The 20,573-nt window shown below is 41.4% G+C and overlaps 1 protein-coding gene across 1 annotated transcript; it reads right to left on the reverse strand.

Annotated features, from left to right (window-relative positions):
- Positions 1-12,984: 12,984 nt before the first annotated feature.
- On the reverse strand, positions 12,985-14,052 carry LOC308085767 (kelch domain-containing protein 3-like; the record flags this gene model as incomplete). The annotated part of the gene is made up of 1 exon (XM_080429078.1): positions 12,985-14,052. The coding sequence occupies one exon, from the start codon at positions 14,050-14,052 to the stop codon at positions 12,985-12,987; it is 1,068 nt and encodes a 355-aa protein (XP_080285204.1).
- Positions 14,053-20,573: the final 6,521 nt, after the last annotated feature.

Consider the following 20,573-nt stretch of genomic DNA (forward strand, 5'->3'; position numbering starts at 1 on the left):
CCAGTGGTGAAGAGGAGACATAATAATAACATTCACTTGTACTCATTTTAGATTAACCATTAAGTTTAAAAAATGTTTTGGCTATTCAAAAAATAGCAGATATACAAGCTCATAGCGCGGCACCGAGTAACGCGCTATGAGCTTGTATATCTGCAATTTTTTGAAAAATCATGAAAATGTGTGCAAATCTTTGAATGTGTATTTTTTTAAGCGAACATTTTAACTCAAATCTTTGCTTCTGGGGATTCTAATGTCTTCTGGAAAAAAAAACGTATGTTGCTATAATATCAGTGGTGCTCAAACTTTTTCATGTCAAGGACCACCCAAAATGATATGTATTTGGCTGCGGACCCCCATCTGAAAATATTTTGTTCCAGGGACCCCCCCAGAAGTGGGCAAATGTTCGCTTTAAAAAATATATATTCGATTTGCACACATTTTCACGATTTTTCAAAAATAGCAGATATACAAGCTCGTAGCGCGGCACTCGGTGCCGCGCTATGAGCTTGTAGATCTGCTATTTTTGAATAGCCCAAAGAAATCTAAAATGACAGAAATGTGTTCCCGGATTGAACGGGTTAACAGTTGAAGGCGCTTTGATGTTTTTTCTTTTGACATCATCGTGGACAGTATTTCCTCAATGCAGCTTCATAACAAAGATCAGCAGTGATGACAATGATCAAAAGAGTATTCAAAGTGGTTTGGCGCACAAAGCGTGTACATCATGTTTTACATAATGGATACACATTATGCTGTGCGACTGAGAGACTAATTTGCAGTCAGGACAGCAACACACCCAACACATCAAGAAACAGGCTGAGAAGTGTGTGAGAGCATGTACTACTCCCACACCTACAGTATGTGTTGTGTGGCACCTGTGCACATGCAAAAAAGACACACATGCACGCGCATGCACGCGCACGCACACACACGGGCAGACAGCATGTTAGCAATCCCCATTACAAAGCAAAAACTGACTCGCTTAACAAAAGACTCTTGGTGTACAACAAAACTGGCAATTCATAGTCCATGAGCCAGAGCCCCAAAATTGAGCAATGATTATCGAAAGAGTGGGCAAAACCAAACCTATATTAAATTGTTCATAGGGTCAATACGAGTAAATAAATATATGATAACCTCTCCACAGGAACAGCTTTTTCATGGTTATCACACATTTTGTAATTTTCCCCATACGTACATGACAGGTGAAAAAATGACAAAATTTTAAAAAGAGTTATCATAATGAAACTTCCTGAGCTGATTACTTACATGAAGACAATGATTTATCGTATTACAAGTTTTCTGAAATTGTATATTTAAATATGCAAATTCGGCATTTAGTCCATGAGCCAAAGCCCCAAAATGGAGCCAGATATTGAATATTCCCTCGTTAACAACCTTTGACTTCAACATATTAACAAAATGAAATAAGAATGTTGACTCTGGCTTTGTCCAATGTTCCAATGTTTGATTCTGGAAAGTTATGCAAATTCAGGCATATTTTCCTAATGCCTAATTTGCATATTTAAATATACAATTTCAGAAAACTTGTAATACGATAAATCATTGTCTTCATGTAAGTAATCAACTCAGGAAGTTTCATTATGATAACTCTTTTTTAAATTTTGTCATTTTTTCACCTGTCATGTACGTATGGGGAAAATTACAAAATGTGTGATAACCATGAAAAAGCTGCTCCTTTGGAGAGGTTATCATATATTTATTTACTCGTATTGACCCTATGAACAATTTAATATAGGTTTGGTTTTGCCCACTCTTTCGATAATGAAATCTTGTCTGGCTCATGGACTATCACACCCTATAATGTTCAGTGCAATAAAGGGATAAAGCAAGGGTACAAATGATTAATATTTCAACTCTCGGAGGCAGGGTAAACAACGCCGGGTCACAGGCCTGTTTGGCACCACACACATGGGATCGGAGGGGTCCATGGAAAGCTGTTTTGTACTGTTTTGTACTTTGAAATAAATCGGATGCAAGAAACCTCACTGACTGGAGTGATGACTCAATTCATTCTACAACCATTCATACACACCACTGGAACAACAAACTAACTACAATATGGCGTTGTTGGCAACTACAAAAGTGCAGTAGAACCTTTAAGTCTGTGGTTTTCAGATACCACAAGGGTTTAAAAAGTGCTTAGCGAAATAAAAGAAGCAATGTGCTAAATAAGAGAGTAGAGGCAGTAAAACAGCATTAGAGAAAATACTAAGCAAGAAAATTAAAAAAAGAATAATATGTATAATTCCCTGATACATGCTGATCCTATTCAACATTAATATGCAGCACTTCTAAGGCTGCCATTGTACATGTCTCCATAGATTTATCAGTTTCCCTCTGAAAACCAGCTGCAGAATCGGGTATAGGACCAGGTAAGGAACCATGGTACAAAACCAGGTACAGGAATAGCTACAGAACCAGGTACAAGACCATGTCAAGATGCCATCCTCAGAAACATCCCAGTGGTGAAGAGGAGACATAATAATAACATTCACTTGTACTCATTTTAGATTAACCATTAAGTTTAAAAAATGTTTTGGCTATTCAAAAAATAGCAGATATACAAGCTCATAGCGCGGCACCGAGTAACGCGCTATGAGCTTGTATATCTGCAATTTTTTGAAAAATCATGAAAATGTGTGCAAATCTTTGAATGTGTATTTTTTTAAGCGAACATTTTAACTCAAATCTTTGCTTCTGGGGATTCTAATGTCTTCTGGAAAAAAAAACGTATGTTGCTATAATATCAGTGGTGCTCAAACTTTTTCATGTCAAGGACCACCCAAAATGATATGTATTTGGCTGCGGACCCCCATCTGAAAATATTTTGTTCCAGGGACCCCCCCAGAAGTGGGCAAATGTTCGCTTTAAAAAATATATATTCGATTTGCACACATTTTCACGATTTTTCAAAAATAGCAGATATACAAGCTCGTAGCGCGGCACTCGGTGCCGCGCTATGAGCTTGTAGATCTGCTATTTTTGAATAGCCCAAAGAAATCTAAAATGACAGAAATGTGTTCCCGGATTGAACGGGTTAACAGTTGAAGGCGCTTTGATGTTTTTTCTTTTGACATCATCGTGGACAGTATTTCCTCAATGCAGCTTCATAACAAAGATCAGCAGTGATGACAATGATCAAAAGAGTATTCAAAGTGGTTTGGCGCACAAAGCGTGTACATCATGTTTTACATAATGGATACACATTATGCTGTGCGACTGAGAGACTAATTTGCAGTCAGGACAGCAACACACCCAACACATCAAGAAACAGGCTGAGAAGTGTGTGAGAGCATGTACTACTCCCACACCTACAGTATGTGTTGTGTGGCACCTGTGCACATGCAAAAAAGACACACATGCACGCGCATGCACGCGCACGCACACACACGGGCAGACAGCATGTTAGCAATCCCCATTACAAAGCAAAAACTGACTCGCTTAACAAAAGACTCTTGGTGTACAACAAAACTGGCAATTCATAGTCCATGAGCCAGAGCCCCAAAATTGAGCAATGATTATCGAAAGAGTGGGCAAAACCAAACCTATATTAAATTGTTCATAGGGTCAATACGAGTAAATAAATATATGATAACCTCTCCACAGGAACAGCTTTTTCATGGTTATCACACATTTTGTAATTTTCCCCATACGTACATGACAGGTGAAAAAATGACAAAATTTTAAAAAGAGTTATCATAATGAAACTTCCTGAGCTGATTACTTACATGAAGACAATGATTTATCGTATTACAAGTTTTCTGAAATTGTATATTTAAATATGCAAATTCGGCATTTAGTCCATGAGCCAAAGCCCCAAAATGGAGCCAGATATTGAATATTCCCTCGTTAACAACCTTTGACTTCAACATATTAACAAAATGAAATAAGAATGTTGACTCTGGCTTTGTCCAATGTTCCAATGTTTGATTCTGGAAAGTTATGCAAATTCAGGCATATTTTCCTAATGCCTAATTTGCATATTTAAATATACAATTTCAGAAAACTTGTAATACGATAAATCATTGTCTTCATGTAAGTAATCAACTCAGGAAGTTTCATTATGATAACTCTTTTTTAAATTTTGTCATTTTTTCACCTGTCATGTACGTATGGGGAAAATTACAAAATGTGTGATAACCATGAAAAAGCTGCTCCTTTGGAGAGGTTATCATATATTTATTTACTCGTATTGACCCTATGAACAATTTAATATAGGTTTGGTTTTGCCCACTCTTTCGATAATGAAATCTTGTCTGGCTCATGGACTATCACACCCTATAATGTTCAGTGCAATAAAGGGATAAAGCAAGGGTACAAATGATTAATATTTCAACTCTCGGAGGCAGGGTAAACAACGCCGGGTCACAGGCCTGTTTGGCACCACACACATGGGATCGGAGGTGGTGTACTCATTAATTAATATGAAATGTAACGATTAAACTATAAATGTTAGTACTGCATTAGTACAGTATTGTTGTTGTGAGATCAGTCCCGGTTGAGTTCCAGTCGCTGGCTGTCGATAGACGCCAGTGGTGGAAAAAGTACTAACATTTTTTACTTAAGTAAAAGTATCAATACTGTAATGTAGAAGTACTCTGTTACAAGTTAAAGGTAGGGTAAGTGATATTTTTTGGTTAAAACAAAAAGCTTTTTGTTAAAAGGTTAAATCACTATATTCTGATAGTAATCATTGCTATAGAGTGTTTGTTCAGTAACAGGAGTCTCCCCGTCTCTCCAGCTCTTTAATAAACAGAAAATACATTTTCCAGTAGGTGTCAAAATCTCAGCCAATCAGGAGAATGTGCCCATTTTTAAGCTTCATTTTTATAGTGTTCCAGTTCCAATTTTGCCTGCTCATTTCTTAGTGTCATCACTTCCAATTTCACTTGTTTAATCTATATCCTGATTGAGTTCTCTATCCTGATTGGATAAAATTGGAAATGAAACTGAAACTGAAACGAAAATGCATTTTCTGTTTTATGAAGAGCTGGAGAGACAAGGAGACTCCTTTTACTGAACAAACACTCTATAGCAATGAGTACTATCAGAATATAGAGCTATTTAACACTTATTTTAACCAAAGAAAATCACTTACCCTACCTTAAAGTACGGAATAAAAAAATTCACAATGCGCCGCATCGCGCCGCATTGTGAGGTTGTAGATCGGCTATTTTCAAATTGCCTAAATGTATATAGGACTGAAGTGGTTAATGTAAGTTTTGTAATAATAATCCAAATCTACTAAAGTTTTCAAATAATTGTAGTGGAGTAAAAGTACAATATTTGCCGTGTGGGAAGCCTGGTTACGCAAGGTTAGTGGTCGGCCCCGTTGCTCAGCTCCATAGCATCCATCTGCAGACTAGGAGAACAATCCCACGGAGTGATCGAGCGTCCTATGGTGTTAACACCGGATATCTGCAAAGAGCCTGCAGTAAACACAGCAAAACTTTAGGTTTCTTGCGTAACCCTGGTTCTCTAATCAAATCACTGAGGAGTCTCACTATGTGTAGAGTTATAAAAGAACTAGAGTGGTAATCGGAAATCCCCGCCCATTCACTTCTTTGGAGTTGCTTGCCCGGTGCATAATTATTGCCTTTTACCCCCCTTCTTCCGTGTTTGGGGACGATGGCGTTGCGGGGCTCCTCCGAGTCGTAACCATTGGTTGAAACCGTTTTCGCTCATTAGCTAGCTGCACTTCCAGGTCGGCCACCAGGAGAGCCGAGCTTCACTTATCCCTCTCGGTTCTAGGGGCTTTTGTGTGGAACGCTCCAGAGAACTGTCTGCCAATGCCAACTAGTCAGCAGCAGAGCTGGTTCTGGCCAACAGTGCTAGCCAGCAGCACCTCCTATTACGTCACACAAATATAATTTACATATATAGTTTTCAGAAGATGGCTGCCCTGGGTGATTTTAGTTTAATGTGCCTATGTCTTTTCAAATCATTATGGTGAAAAGTATTTTTTTGATATGTTTAGGGCAGTGGTTTTCAACCCTTTTCATATCAAGGTCTTTCATATCATTATTTATTCGGCATTTGAGCCACGGAACCACCGTTTGATGAGATTTAGACTCTGAGAACCAAGACTTAGAATATTTTGTTGCATGTCGTTGGATGAGATTTTGTCCACAACTCCATGCTGTATTGATGTTGGTACCATAGGAGAGATAACTAGGTCAAAACAACAATTCTTTAATTAAGTAATGCCAGATGTTTATCAATAATCTAACTCTTGAGAGCGTAAAATGAAACCAAATGGACCCGTAAGGGTCCATTTGGTTTCATTTTACGCTTTCAAGAGTTAAAGATTTAATAAGGTTTCCATTTGGTTACCGACTCTCCATCATTTAGCTGTGGACCACCTGGAACCCCGGCAAGAACCACTGAGAGATGTGTCATCACTTTTGCAAGGTATATTCACTGGTGCTCAGACACTTAGAACGTACCATTGTTGCACCGATCTCCATTCTCCCACACCAAACCACCAGTGACAGTCTACTGCCTATCCCCTCAATCTGTTCTCCCTCTGCCCCCCCCCCCCCCCCCCCCCCCATCGTATAATTATCATAATAAGGGGGCTCTAATGGAATCCTTGCTGATACAGAACACTCTGTCCGTGCGTGTACAACACCTTGAACGGTTCTGCACTCCATCTGTCGCCATCTGGTCCGTCCTGGTCGGCAGTAAACACCAACCATTACACCAGGCCCCCTGGCTGGGTCCAGAAAGAGAGACGATGGCCCCCCCAGCCCCCCCAGCAATGCTCAGAAGTTACCATGGTACCCCCTTCCTTTTCCCCTCTGCCTCCTCTGGTTCTTAAGAGAGAGAGAGAGAGAGTCAGAGAGAGAGAGAGAGAGAGAGAGAGAGGGAGAGTGTGTAGAGGACAAAGAGTCACTGCACAGCACAGATGCTAATCAGGCCTCTGGTGAATTCCACGGAAGGCTAATGGTGGGGTGGAGGCATGTGTGTGTGAGCATGTACGCAAATGCACGCACACACACACACACACACACACACACACACACACACACACACACACACACACACACACACACACACACACACACACACACACACACACACACACACACACACTGGACACGTATGTGCAGTGCGTGACTGTATAGAGTGCGAGACGGACAGGGAGGGGGTGGGGGGTGAGCATATGTGTGGTGTGTTTATGCATTTCATATTAAACAACTTACGAGTAAAGAGATATGGGTTGGCGGCCATATGTTTGCCTTTCGTCATCGTAGTGGTATCTCTCTCTCTCTAGGTCATCCTCGGACGAGCCCTCCAGCGGCATCTCTATCCTCTATAGCACCTTTTAAAAGGATCCCTGGCTAATAAGATTAATACATACTTAATACATTATAATTGTCCTCTATAACTAAAATGTAAAGTTCAAAACACCTTAAATATTGTATTTATTTTACAGTTCATCTTTCACTCAATAAAATAAATGCCCGTCGCTATCCCTATGGAATTAATGGAATGCATGTGCAAAAAAACATATTTAAAATATAGATTTGATGCTCATATTAACCTATTGGGAAGTATTAAGTTGTTTTTTATGTTTTCATAAATTCCAGAGAGCTGGACCACACATGGCATCATCAAAACTTGCCAACAAATGACATCATCAACTTGGGAAACTAGTGAAAGATTAACTATTTCTAAAATAAATGTAAGGGGTTTTTAATTTAACATTTTAGTTATAGAGGGCAGTTATAATGTATTAAGGCATATTTGACTTATTAGCCAGGGATCCTTTTAATAGTCCCTAAGGTGGAGACAGTCTTGATGCTCACTCATTCTTGGTAGCCTAAAGCATCTGTGGGGGGTCACAGATGCTTGTTGCACGTAGCATTTTAGTGTAGCACCCATCCAGAGATGTATGTGGCACACTTCAGGGTCCAGCATTCACAGTTAAACCACATGCAGGGGTAGTAAGTACTAAGTACTGTACTTTTTTAAAGTAAGTACTTAAGTATAACTACTTTGCTCCTTTACTAAAGTACTTTTTCTTAGGTTCTGTACGTTTATTTAAAAGGGTATTTGTAGTGATTCCAGATTTGAAATGACTTCTCATTTGATCCAGCAGTGTTCTGCTCCAAGTGAACAAATGGGAGAGGGCAGTTAGGGATTACCGTATGTGTCTTGCTAAAGGACACTTAACCAATAGACTAATACACTGTATATGGCATGTATATGGAAAGCTGCCTATCCTGACCAAAATAAAAGTCTGTGAGCAACCAGTAATTATGGAGTATTATGATGCTTGAAGTTATATGGCACAGTCACCCTCAGGCTGTACACAGGCTCATAAAGGGTTAATAACTCAAACATAATTGGAGGCAATGGGGTGCCTTAAAAGTAATCAGTAAAATGTTAAAATCAATAAGACAGACAGGCAAGGAGTAATACAGTATGTTCTCTTCTCCTGGTCTTAGTAAAAAAATCTGATATTGAAACACCATTGCAATAGTCAAGGTGCAAAGTAAAAGCATGTATGATGCAACTCTCCATTGCGTTCTTTTTTCTTTGATCATACTGTAATAGACCTGGGGTTCCCAAACCTTTTAGCTCAAGGCACTCTCTCTCTGGCACACAGATTAGTGAAAATAGTAAATCTACAAGCTCACAATGTCGCGATGCAGCACATTGTGAGCTTGGTAGATCTGCTATTTTCACTACTTCTTAAAAGCTTATGTTATTAAAATATTTTAATGGAATTTTGTTGATTTTGTTTAAATTTATTACATTATTTTGAAAACAAGGGAACCAGGAGACCTGGTACTGCCAGAACCCTAGTGGTTGAAATCTGAATGGCCGGACTTCGCATGACGTGTGTGCAGAGGAAAAGAGGGACAGGACAGGAAAAGAGGGACAGACCGACCGACCGACCGACAAAGCCTCATGTAGGCCGACCCCTTGGGTCTGGCAAAAATATTCATATTTCTTTTAATCTTGTGAAATAATAATAATAAAAAATGACAAAAAACTGAAATTGAGGGATATTTACCAGCGACCCCTAAAAATTGGTCTGCGACCCAAAGATGGGTCCCGACCCAGTGTTTGGGAAACACTGATATAGACAGTAGGAAAGCAGCTTGGGAGAGCTTGGGAGACACTGACTTGGAGTCTGCACAAGTACCGTACATCACGGTTCCCCACTCGAGGCACCCTGTTCCCCGCTGTTCAAACCACTGCACACAGTATGTATGCTGTAGACCTCGGTATTGAGGTGGATGAATGCTAATCCCCCAGGTCAGTGTTTAGTGAGTGCCCAGAAGAACCAGTGTTTAGTGTTGGGGCAGGCCAGGCCACCTGCCTGTGTGTGGCTGCACTGGCTAAAGCCTTTGCAGGAATGGTAGGGTGCAGGTGAGCCCCCCCCCCCCCTCGCTAATGGAATGATGAATTGGCTCCATTGTGTTGTGGCCTGAGTGTGGCCAAGGCTGTAATTGAAAAACAGAAGGTGTGTGTGTGTGTGTGTGTGTGTGTGTGTGTGTGTGTGTGTGTGTGTGTGTGTGTGTGTGTGTGTGTGTGTGTGTGTGTGTGTGTGTGTGTGTGTGTGTGTGTGTGTGTGTGTGTGTGTGTGTGTGAAGAGAGGAGAGAAATGGAGATCAGGAGAAAGTGTTCCGACGTGTGCTATTAGGGTAAGGATTCATTCAGTAGCTCCTCAGCTCGCCAGTCAGTCAGTCAGTCAGGTGGTTGTGATCCTTTTCCCAGTGAGAAGCACAACATAAATGAGATAGGTCCAATACTCACCAACGTCAGACTAATGACTCAGTGATGGTCATAGATAAACGCGCACGCATGCATAAATGTGCTCATGTGCATGCACACACAACAAACAATGTGACACCTCGGGCTAAAATGGACATGACAATGGCATCACAATGCTCATGCCCAAGAAGAACCCTGAACCCACTTTAACCCACTTTAAAATACAAAATATAAAGTTAAATTAACATTCAGGACCAAGATGTAATTTTCTGGTAAATCACCAAAGCGCCGCATTGCGACACGATGTGAGCTTGCAGATCGGCTATTCTGGAATAGCCGAGAAATTAAATGGGTCGTAAGTGGTTGTACTGTTCCTCATTTTGCTGGGGACCCCCTGGTACCCCCTCAAGGACTGTGCAAATCTCTCTCCATCATAATTGCCCTGTCCCCATCCCTGTCCCAAACCCTTGTCCCCATCCCCCTTCATATTGTAGCCTCAGCCGGAAGGCGAACCCGGGACTTCTGGATCCGATGGCGCGTACTTTACCAGTCAGCTAAAGAGCCAGGCTCGATAGCGGGCAGCAACGTATTAGCCTGGGACCAGACGAATCTACGATTGCAAAAAAAAAAATTGCACTCTGCGATTTGGGTCTGGCACCGCTCCATCGAGAATCCATTTCCTGCTCCAGAAGACGTGGGTGACCAATCAGGGCCCAGTATTCGAATATGGGAGACTGTAATTGGTAGTTGGTTGTAGGTCTAACCAATTGCGTCGAGGGCCATTGTTTTGATCCCGCCCCTTTGGGAAAAAAACGTCCTCATGGAAGCACCAGACTCATATCCACACAGTGATACAGTCTGGCTACGCGAGGCTTACCAGTCGGCTAAAGAGCCAGGCTCGATAGCCAGCAGTAAGGCAGCACCGTATAGCCTACAATATCACTCTCGACCTCTCCCTGTCAGCTCTGCTCTTCAACTCCTCACCTTATTAGCAAACATTGGGAGGCAAACTTTCCCTTGGTGTGCAACATCAATGATGTCCCCTGGGAATCCCATGCTAAGATCAAAGTTCCCGGATGCATAATTTATGAAGGGGGGGGGGGGGGGGCGAACTGAAAATAGAAAATAGCAGCGCTTTTCAGGGTGAAAGAAGGGGTGGCACAGTGCTGTGCAGAGCAATGTTTACAGTAATAATTATCATAATAATAATGATCATCATTTTAACAATGCAGAGGTGGGAGGGGTAGAGAGAGAGATGATTTAAAATGATGGTAACATGGTGTGTGTGCATCTATTTGTGTGAATCCGAAGAGTCTTTTTTTATGCGTTATTGCTGATATAGAAGAGTGAAGAGTAGTGGTTGTGCCAGAGGCACACCAAAGGGCAAGTCAAATTCTCAAGGCACACCTGCATTCATAGAGACAATAGCCAACCTACAAGCTCAGGTGATGCATTGCGACACCTGTATAACGCCCCCATATGCTATATATATGGGGAACAGCATTTCAACAACATACGGTGCAATTTTATGCATTTTCACCTAATCTGGTGAAAACTATCACGCTTCACGTTTAGGCATCATCATTAATCATTTGTAATCAATTTTCCCTCCTGGATTCCTTGGATCATGACGCACCTTCCCATATAGGCCATGCCTGTTTCTGCCTGACTAGAATTTCCGCCTTTTCTTCAAAACACTGTTTTTTGCTACAACAATTTTTCATATTCCATTCTGCGTTTCCAGAGTTTGTGGGAAGGGCCTGTTTTGCAAAAAGTGCCACAAATCACTTGTTACAAGTCTGGCTCAATGCTTGTAACAAATGAGAGTCGACATTGGTTACAGAGGAAAAGTGATTTTTAATTAAACTAAATAATCCAAAATAAATAAATACTGAAATATAAGAATGTCAGTGTCACTAATCAGTAGTGTAGTGTGTGTATGCATGTGTGAAGTGTTGGACACAAAAAAAGACAAACTGAAACAAACAAAGCAATATAGTAGGCCAGCATGTAGCATGGTGGCTGGTGAGAGAGAGAACTCTGCCTGAGCAGCCCGATAAATAGAGGATGCGGCTAGAAGGCCACTCCCTCCTCAGATGGCATCTATCACCCTGACGGCCCCCAAACAGGACACAGCTGGAAAACAGACAGGCACTTTAGGCACCAGCAATTAGACAGTTAAAACCAATTAGACACCAATGTGAAGAATAAGAGAAAGAGACAGAAGGAGAGAAACAAGCAGAGGCCTGTCACACACTCATTAAGGGGCCTCTAAACAAATAAAGGGGAGTCAAAAATCAGAATCATGAACCAGTGTCCGATCTAACCCAAATTTGAATCATACATTGAGGGGCCTCCAAACAATACAAAGCGGAAAGCGATATCACTTATACATACAGGGGGTGCCACAAGTGCTACAATTGTAACTGTTTGTTTCAATTGTTTTCACCAAAATAGGTGAAAATGCGTTGCACCGTATATTGATACCCCCAGCTTCCTCTTGCCCTGACGACCACAACAGCCCTGGTTAGGCAACCCAGGCTAATGGAGATATGAAGCACACTTTTCAAGCTTGGCGAAATATATAGATCTGTCTCCCCTCCTGGAGTCCTGTCCACTTTGTTTTGGCTTTATCTAACACTTTACCTAGTCCTACATCCCATGTTGTATTACGTGGATGGTATCAGCGTTTCACTAATAAACTACAGTATGCGTCCAAGATGGCAAAGCATATGGAAACTAGAAAAGGTGCTCCTCGGAGCACTGCCAGACCCCTAGTGGTTGAAATCTGAAGATCAGAGCACTACGTCACGCGAAGCTTGGCCAATCAAAAAGAGGGACAGGTAGGAAAAGAGGGACAGACCGACCGACCGACCGACCGACAAAGCCTCCTGTAGGCCGACCCCTTGGGTCTGGCAAACATCAGGGAAATAGTCTATGGATTTTGTCTTGCTCTGCCTTGCTTTAAAATGGCCTACACAGAGCAGCAAAAAAGAAAATAAACAAACAAAGAACACAAAGATCTCCACCTTTGCAGCCGTTTTCCTCACCCACTAGAAGTACTCCCAAAAAAAATCTGTTTCCTCTTTCATAACTGTCCGTTCCTCCAGTTGGCAGTATTCTGTATTCTCTTGTATGATGTTGCTTAGTTTGAGCACATTCCTGTGCTCTGCTCCCCTTTCCATCTGAATGATTGTTCCATTGCCTGGAACTTGTTCTCTGCAATAGTCATCAAGTCATTTTAGTGGGCTTGCTTTTTCTCTTTTTCTTTTTTACTGGGCTGTTTGTCATGGCTGTCAATTCCCACCTGATGTTGTGTGGGAGTCCAGACTGCTCCACACCATACCGTATAACTGCTAGCTTGCATAACGTCTTCAGACTAGCACTTAAGTCTAAGATGTACATTTCATCGGGCATGTATCCTCCAAAGACAATGATGTGATCTCCTACCATCCAGCAAGCCATCCTAGACTTCTGATGTGGGCCTTTCCCCTTGGGCTCAACCTTTTTCCAAGAGAAGGTCCCTGGATTGAATCTCCACAGATCATTGAAGCTCCTGTCAGAGTTGAGGCCACCAAATATGTACAGCTCTCCATTGTAGGCAAAGGCTGAATGACCCATGCGTCCTTCTGGAAGAAGCTGTGCAGAAGGTGTGCTCAGCCAGCAGTTGGTCTCTGTGTCAAACACTCTGATGTTGTTGTAGTAGTCATAGTTATAGCCTCCAAATACAAACATCTTTGTCCCGATAACGGTGGCAGAGTGATGTTCTGAGGCAGGTGCAGGAGTGCCTCTGGTGTTAATGAAAGACCAGACCATTGCGGTGGTGTCCAACATGTGGATGTCATTAGTGCATCCAGTCAACGTGTTGTATCCTCCATAGATATACATCATCTTTCCTAGGGCACAGGCTGAGTGGCTGCACCTCGCATCTGGAACAGTCCCAGAAATTCTGGGCTTGAACCATCTGAGGGTGTTGACATCAAATGCATAAAGCACATTGCAGCACCCTTTGTAGTTCTCACCTGTAAATCCACCCCAGATGTAGACGATATCCTCTATCAGCACAGCTGTGTGGCCCAGGCGCTTGAAGGGAACCTCAAGGGGACTTTCTCCTCTTCCAATTGTCAATGGGGGAAAGTTCATCCAACGCAAAGACACTGTGTTGAAGATGTGGACACCAATCTGACCCTTGTTGTAGACACAATGCCCTCCAAAGCAATACAACCTGTGTCCCACTGCCACACTAGCATGGTAGGCTCTATTTAGTGTTTCTTTCAGATGCACTGTCCAGTGCAACATTCCACACAAGAGCACCACTATGGATCAACATGGACTCATAATCCTGCTCTATTCGGTCCTGTTGTGTGCTATCACTTATACTGGTACGGCGCAAATGTCACGCCAAGCTTGTCCAATCCTCCCTAGGGATAGCCAATACTGTTAATCTCCCTAATGTGGCAAATTGATAGTCTCAGCAACCCCAAACCAAGCAGGCTCTGAACAGGGTCTATTCAGATGGGCAGACGGTCAGATGTTCAATGTAAGAAAATGTTACGCATAAGTTTCAGTCTCTGTGTCCACAATAAATTATTGGCACCGGCAGCTACGAGTGTGAAGCTATACTCTTTTATTCTTTAGTGTTTAATCCGTTGGCTGGCACCTCACAAGGACCGGTGAGCTGTGCACCCTTGGTAACCAAGCATTAGTGTAATTGGACCTGCCTTGGTTTACACCTTGCAACATTCACACTGCACATACACTCGCACCCATACACTGCCTACACACTGTCACACTGATGGTCATTCATATTTACTGACATGTTATGTTTGCAGTTGTTCATTTAGTTTATCTTTAAATAAAGACATTTTATATACTTTTAACTGTGTCTGTGTCTCCCTTTTGTTGCAACCCTGAGTCAGGTTGTAACAGTTCGACTTCACAATATTTAATTAATAGATTTTAAGAATTGTATACTACACTGAACTTAACTAACACAGATTGCATTAAACGTTTATAGTTATTTAGTTATATTTCGTTATTTACTTGAGTAAATATAGTAGTAGGGCCGCATCAACCCGAACATGATCAATTATTATGCACAATCAGCACGTGTCTTTTATCTAAGGAGTAGGTTTGGTAGTGAACATATAGCTGAAGCTCAGTTAACACATCAGAGTACAGGCATTGGTCCTGTGTGTATGTGTGGGTGGGTACCTGCCTGATTGATTTTCTGTGGTGTCGCGGATCCATGTCTTCTGCATCAGCATTCCTCAACCAACCCTGTCCATTACGCCACATAGCTGTCCTTGCATCTTGAAAAATGTTCATTATATTCAATAAAAGGCCTAAAGTAATGATCCACGCCAAAGGGGGCACATGAGGTAAAATTCAGACAGCCTTGGTAGTGTTCCAACTGTGTGGTCGTGTTTTCCCACTAAAGTGTGGAATGACTGTTTCCAATCCCTTTTAATCAGATTCTTGGCATGAGGTCAGTCAGGTAATGAGGTACCCACTCAAATCCTGGTCTGACCCACTCATTTCTGCCGCAAAGATGATTTTATATAATCAGCGCTGGCATCTCGTATTTACACCTCCCCATTATCAAATTGTGATGTGATGCATTGTCACGTGACCCCAGTTTATATTGATACTGTATATTGAATGCGGAAGGCTTCTCATGCATGTTTAATCTATGGGGTCAATGGTCTGTGTGCATGGGGGAAAGATATATAAATATCATGCATATAACACACACATGCACATATAAAGTTAAACACACACACATGCACAGTTGCACACGCGTCTGCACATACGCACACTGGACCATTCTCCTCTAGCAAGGAGCATCATCCTCTTTCTGGTAGGATCAGAGGTGTCCTTTTGCTCCACTTTTTCAGAATGATAGATGGTCCAAAAACAACTGAATCTCCCCAACACACACACACACACACACACACACACACACACACACACACACACACACACACACACACACACACACACACACACACACACACACACACACACACACACACACACACACTCTCTCTCTCTCTCTCTCTCTCTCTCTCTCTCTCTCTCTCTCTCTCTCTCTCTCTCTCTCTCTCTCTCTCTCTCACACACACGCTCTCTCATCCCTAATTCCCTTCATCCCACTTCTGTTTCCACCTCTTCAATATCTCTTTCCTTCTATAAATGTCCATGATCTCTGCAGTCCCAAAAGAAAGGCTGTTTTAAATGCTCTCTGGTGAGCATACAACACACACTCTCTCACACTCTCTCACACACACACACACACACACACACACACACACACACACACACACACACACACACACACACACACACACACACACACACACACACACACACACACACACACGTATTGATTGAGAGGTCCATCACACACCCAAGGTGACATCAGTCATTGATTCTGTTGAATGCATGCTTTTTTCTCCAGCCACTGCCTGCCTGTGAGCTGGTCCGGTACTATACAGATGTTTGCCCTGTGCTGGGATAATAATAAACCACTTTGCAGTTAAATGTTATAGAACCAGATCAATTGTATTGAACCATATGGAAAAGTCCATAAAATAAGTAAACGTTTTTTTTTAAATTATTATTAGAACATATTTTCATTTCAAATGCAACTTTTGGAAATGATTTGCATGTGTTTTTGCTCAACTGTTTTTAGAATGATAGATGGTCCAAAAACTACTGAATCTCCCCAACACGCTCGCACACGCTCGCACACGCTCGCACGTGCACACACACACCTATATATATATATACAGTATATATATATATATAAACAGGTAGCTCTCGTGCACATCCAGGGTAGAGGTGCTGGTTTGGCAAGATGATGCATAAGAAAGAAAGGAACCTTCCCACTGCTTCTCTTTTCGGAAGGAACCGCACACTCCAAATGACGATGGACTCAGACTCAGTTAATGCTTCATTTCTTTAGGCTTTATTAGCACGACGCGTTTCGCCGCGTTGGCTTCATCAGGTGCTATATCATTTGGAGTGTGCGGTTCCTTCCGAAAAGAGAAGCAGTGGGAAGGTTCCTTTCTTTCTTATATATATATATATATATATATATATTTTTACATATCAAGATTAATAAAAAGTGCTTTTGCACACCTACTTCAAAGGGCAGGTGCATAGGAGTAGGCAGACAAAGAAGCAAAAGAGAATCCTGCACAAGTTGTCTTCACTTACAGCAAAAAAAGGTTTATTGCAGTTTATTACAACGTTTCGGTCGCTTGGACCTTCATCAGGTAATATACCTGATGAAGGTAATATACCTGATGAAGGTCAGAGTGACTGAAACGTTGGACCTGCAATAAACCTTTTTTTCTTCTCTTTTGCTCTCTATTGCTTCATAAAAATGACATATATTCTTTCGTCCGTTCATATTGTGCTATCCTATTTCCTAAGTCCTGCTACTGCAACTCCCTAGTTCTGTGCGATGACCGCCCAGGAAAACTCCAGTAAATTGCAGGTCATGACTGAAATAATATTATGTCTCTGCTGGGTTTAGACATCATAACATGGCCAGAATGGTTTAATGAGCTTTGCTCCTTCCTTGGTTGATAATCATTGCCTCTATTCCCCAGACTGGAAGAGTGAAAGTACCCCCCCCCCCCCCCCGGCCGTTTGCGCCAGTTGGCACTGGTTTTTAATTCCAGCTGTCTTGTGGTTCAGTGTTAAACTAACCTTTTGATTGTCATTTCCTCTGGACTGGGCTCTCTGTGCACATCTATTGTCTATCCTTCAGTCCCTTCACGCTTCTTTCAAAGTTGCAATTTTTCCTTTCATGCTTGCACGCACACATGCACACACACAATTTACAATTTAGCCATTTATATTAGCCTTTTGAAGGTTCAGAGAATGGTTGCAAACCAACAGGGGCAACACCCACAAGAAGCACCTGCCGTTCTCCCCTTTGGCAGTAATGTTATTTAGTGATATTTACTGCTATTTACTCATGGCCTTGGAATAAATGGGTATTTCATAAACAAAATATATGGGATTCATTGTTGTTATCCAGCTTTTGAGAATGATGATGCCTGGTTGTTTCTGTTTGTTTGGGCCTACATGTTTATATAATTAATGTGATCAATGTAACTTATTTCTAGGATTCCTAGCTTATTTATGCGGATTAAACAATTGATTTATGCTCATGTTTTCTAATGTGTTGACCCTAAATCCTGTCTTTCTGAACGGAGCATACTGTCACGCTCTGGTCAGTGCCGCAGTCTTTGGTGCTGCACTGACCTTATCTCATGCTTATATCATGTCCAAAGCCGTTGCTTTACAGGAATTGGAAAGAAGAATCCAATGTGGTTACAAGCTCTTGTTATAATACTTTGCATTGTTTACATATTTATAAAACCCACAGACACACTTTTACCACTTCAACGCTAATTTTCAAAATCTTCCAAAAATAGTGAAAATGGGCAATAATCGGCTATTTTGATCGGCTATTTTGCCTGTAGAACGTGACAATGTTGTACGATGAAGTAGGTCAATAGCTAACTCACGAAAAAACATAAAGTTGAATTATAGAGATACAAGGTTTCTGCCTGACAGAGACGATATGTAACTTATAAGCACCGTCATGACGATCTGTCTCTGAGGACAGTGTGTCAGCAGAGACAATCCAGCAGGGAGTGCTGAGCGGGAGAAAGACGTTTATAAGCAGTGGTGGAAAAAGTTCTCACATTTTTTACTTAAGTAAAAGTATCAATACTGCAATGTAGAAGTACTCTGTTACAAGTAAAAGTCTGGAATCAACATTTACTTGAGTAAAAGTACAAAAGTATTGGTATAAAAATGTACTTAAAGTACCAAAAGTAGAAAGTAGGCCTACTCATTATGCAGAATGTCCCATTTCACATGTTTTCAAAAGTATATATTTGAAAATAGCAGATCTACAAGCTCACAATGCGTCGCATCGCGACTTGTGACCTTGTAGATCGGCTATTTTCAAATGACCGAAATGTATATACTCTCTGGGGCTGACATGGTTTTATAATAATAATAAAAAGTAACTAGTAAGTACATTTTTTTTTTCTCAAATAATTGTAGTGGAGTAAAAGTATAATATTTGCCTCTGAGGTGTAGTGGAGTAGAAGTAAAAGTACTGAAAATTGGAGATACTCCAGTAATGTAAAAGTATGTTTTTACAGTACAGTAGGCCTACTTCAGTAAATGTGGGGGGGGGGGGGGATCTGGTAAAGAGCGGCTTCATGTGAAACATTAAACGTCACACTTATTTTCTATGTCATGTTTGCCTGGACAAGACACAACTAAAAGGTATTTAAAAGGTAACTGGCAATTCTACTCAGTAAAAAGAAAAGAAAAGATTGTCTAGTTACGGTCCATAGCTTTTGTGGGATGTGTAACCCATAGGGATGATTGCCCTGCGTCCACACAAGAATGACATTGTTGTCATTGACCGATTTGAACAATATATTCTGGAATTGAGGTCCTTGGCCTGCTGGCATCGTGCAGGAATGACACTGATCCGCCAAATAGGCGACTTCGCGAGATTAGCTGCAGGCAGATAGGCACGAAGGCACTGAACACAATATCTCCAGAGATGATACATTATGTACTCACAAATGCACACATGCATGCGCGTAATCGCGTATGCATGCATGCACGCACGTGCACAGTCATACAAATATGCATGCACACACACACACGCACGCACGCACGCACACACACACACACACACACACACACACACACACACACACACACACACACACACACACACACACACTTACACACACACACACACACACACACACACACACACACACACACACACACACACACACACACACACACACACACACACACACACACACACACGCCGTTCTCTCAAGGTATTTTTTGGAGACAATAGAGTGAAGATTCATGGTTCAGTATTTAACTAACGGGAGACACAGAAAGCCTTTTCTATTTTTTACCACAGAGAAACTGTCATTCCTTGTTGAGTCATGTTGGTAGATTGGGAAGCATGTCACTGTCAGTATGGATGGAAAGGAGATCCCTCTCTGCCCCACTAGAGGACACTGTGTGTATTTCAATGTGTTTTTGCATCAGGGGTTTCATGCCAGTGTGTTTGGGATTCATAAGGTATGCATAGATGCATAGATGGATGGAAGGATGCATGTGAATACGTAATGGGCTACAATACTGAGGAAGAGCGTGTATTATTTTTTTCCACTGACAGATATTGATCAGAAGTATGTCTGGGCAGTGTTCAAGAAAATATGACTCAAATAATCTGGGATGCCCTAGCTATGAATAATGGAATCATTACCTTTCAATGGTAGTCCAGTCTACCCTTGAGGAATGCATTTTACATAAGATTTATGCACCCAATCAACACGGATACACAGTAAGCTCCTGAATGTTAACTTAACAATGAAAGTGTTTCAGAGTTAAACTAACACGCAGGACAGGTGCTGTGTATGTCATTCCTCATGCATTTACATCTTACGCGCAATGAGTTGTACGACAGATAAATAATGTAATTGTTACCAGTGGTGAAAAAAGTACTCAAATGTTTAAGTATCAATACTGCAATAATGTTGAAGTAACCTTTACTGTTACAAGTAAAAGTACAGAAAATTCGAAATACACAGACAATGATCAGAGACATTGCACACAGTTGACTACACAGCTGCTTCCAAACTAACCACCATCCAGCCGGCTTGGAAATTGTGTCATTGTAGGTTTTATCATTGATACTGTAAAATGCATTGCTGAAGTGTACTACTCATGGTTTTAAATGTTTATTT

Source organism: Gymnoscopelus braueri (genome assembly GCF_963280865.1).
Source record: "Gymnoscopelus braueri genome assembly, chromosome: 5".
In the NCBI taxonomy this organism is placed as follows: Eukaryota; Metazoa; Chordata; class Actinopteri; order Myctophiformes; family Myctophidae; genus Gymnoscopelus; species Gymnoscopelus braueri.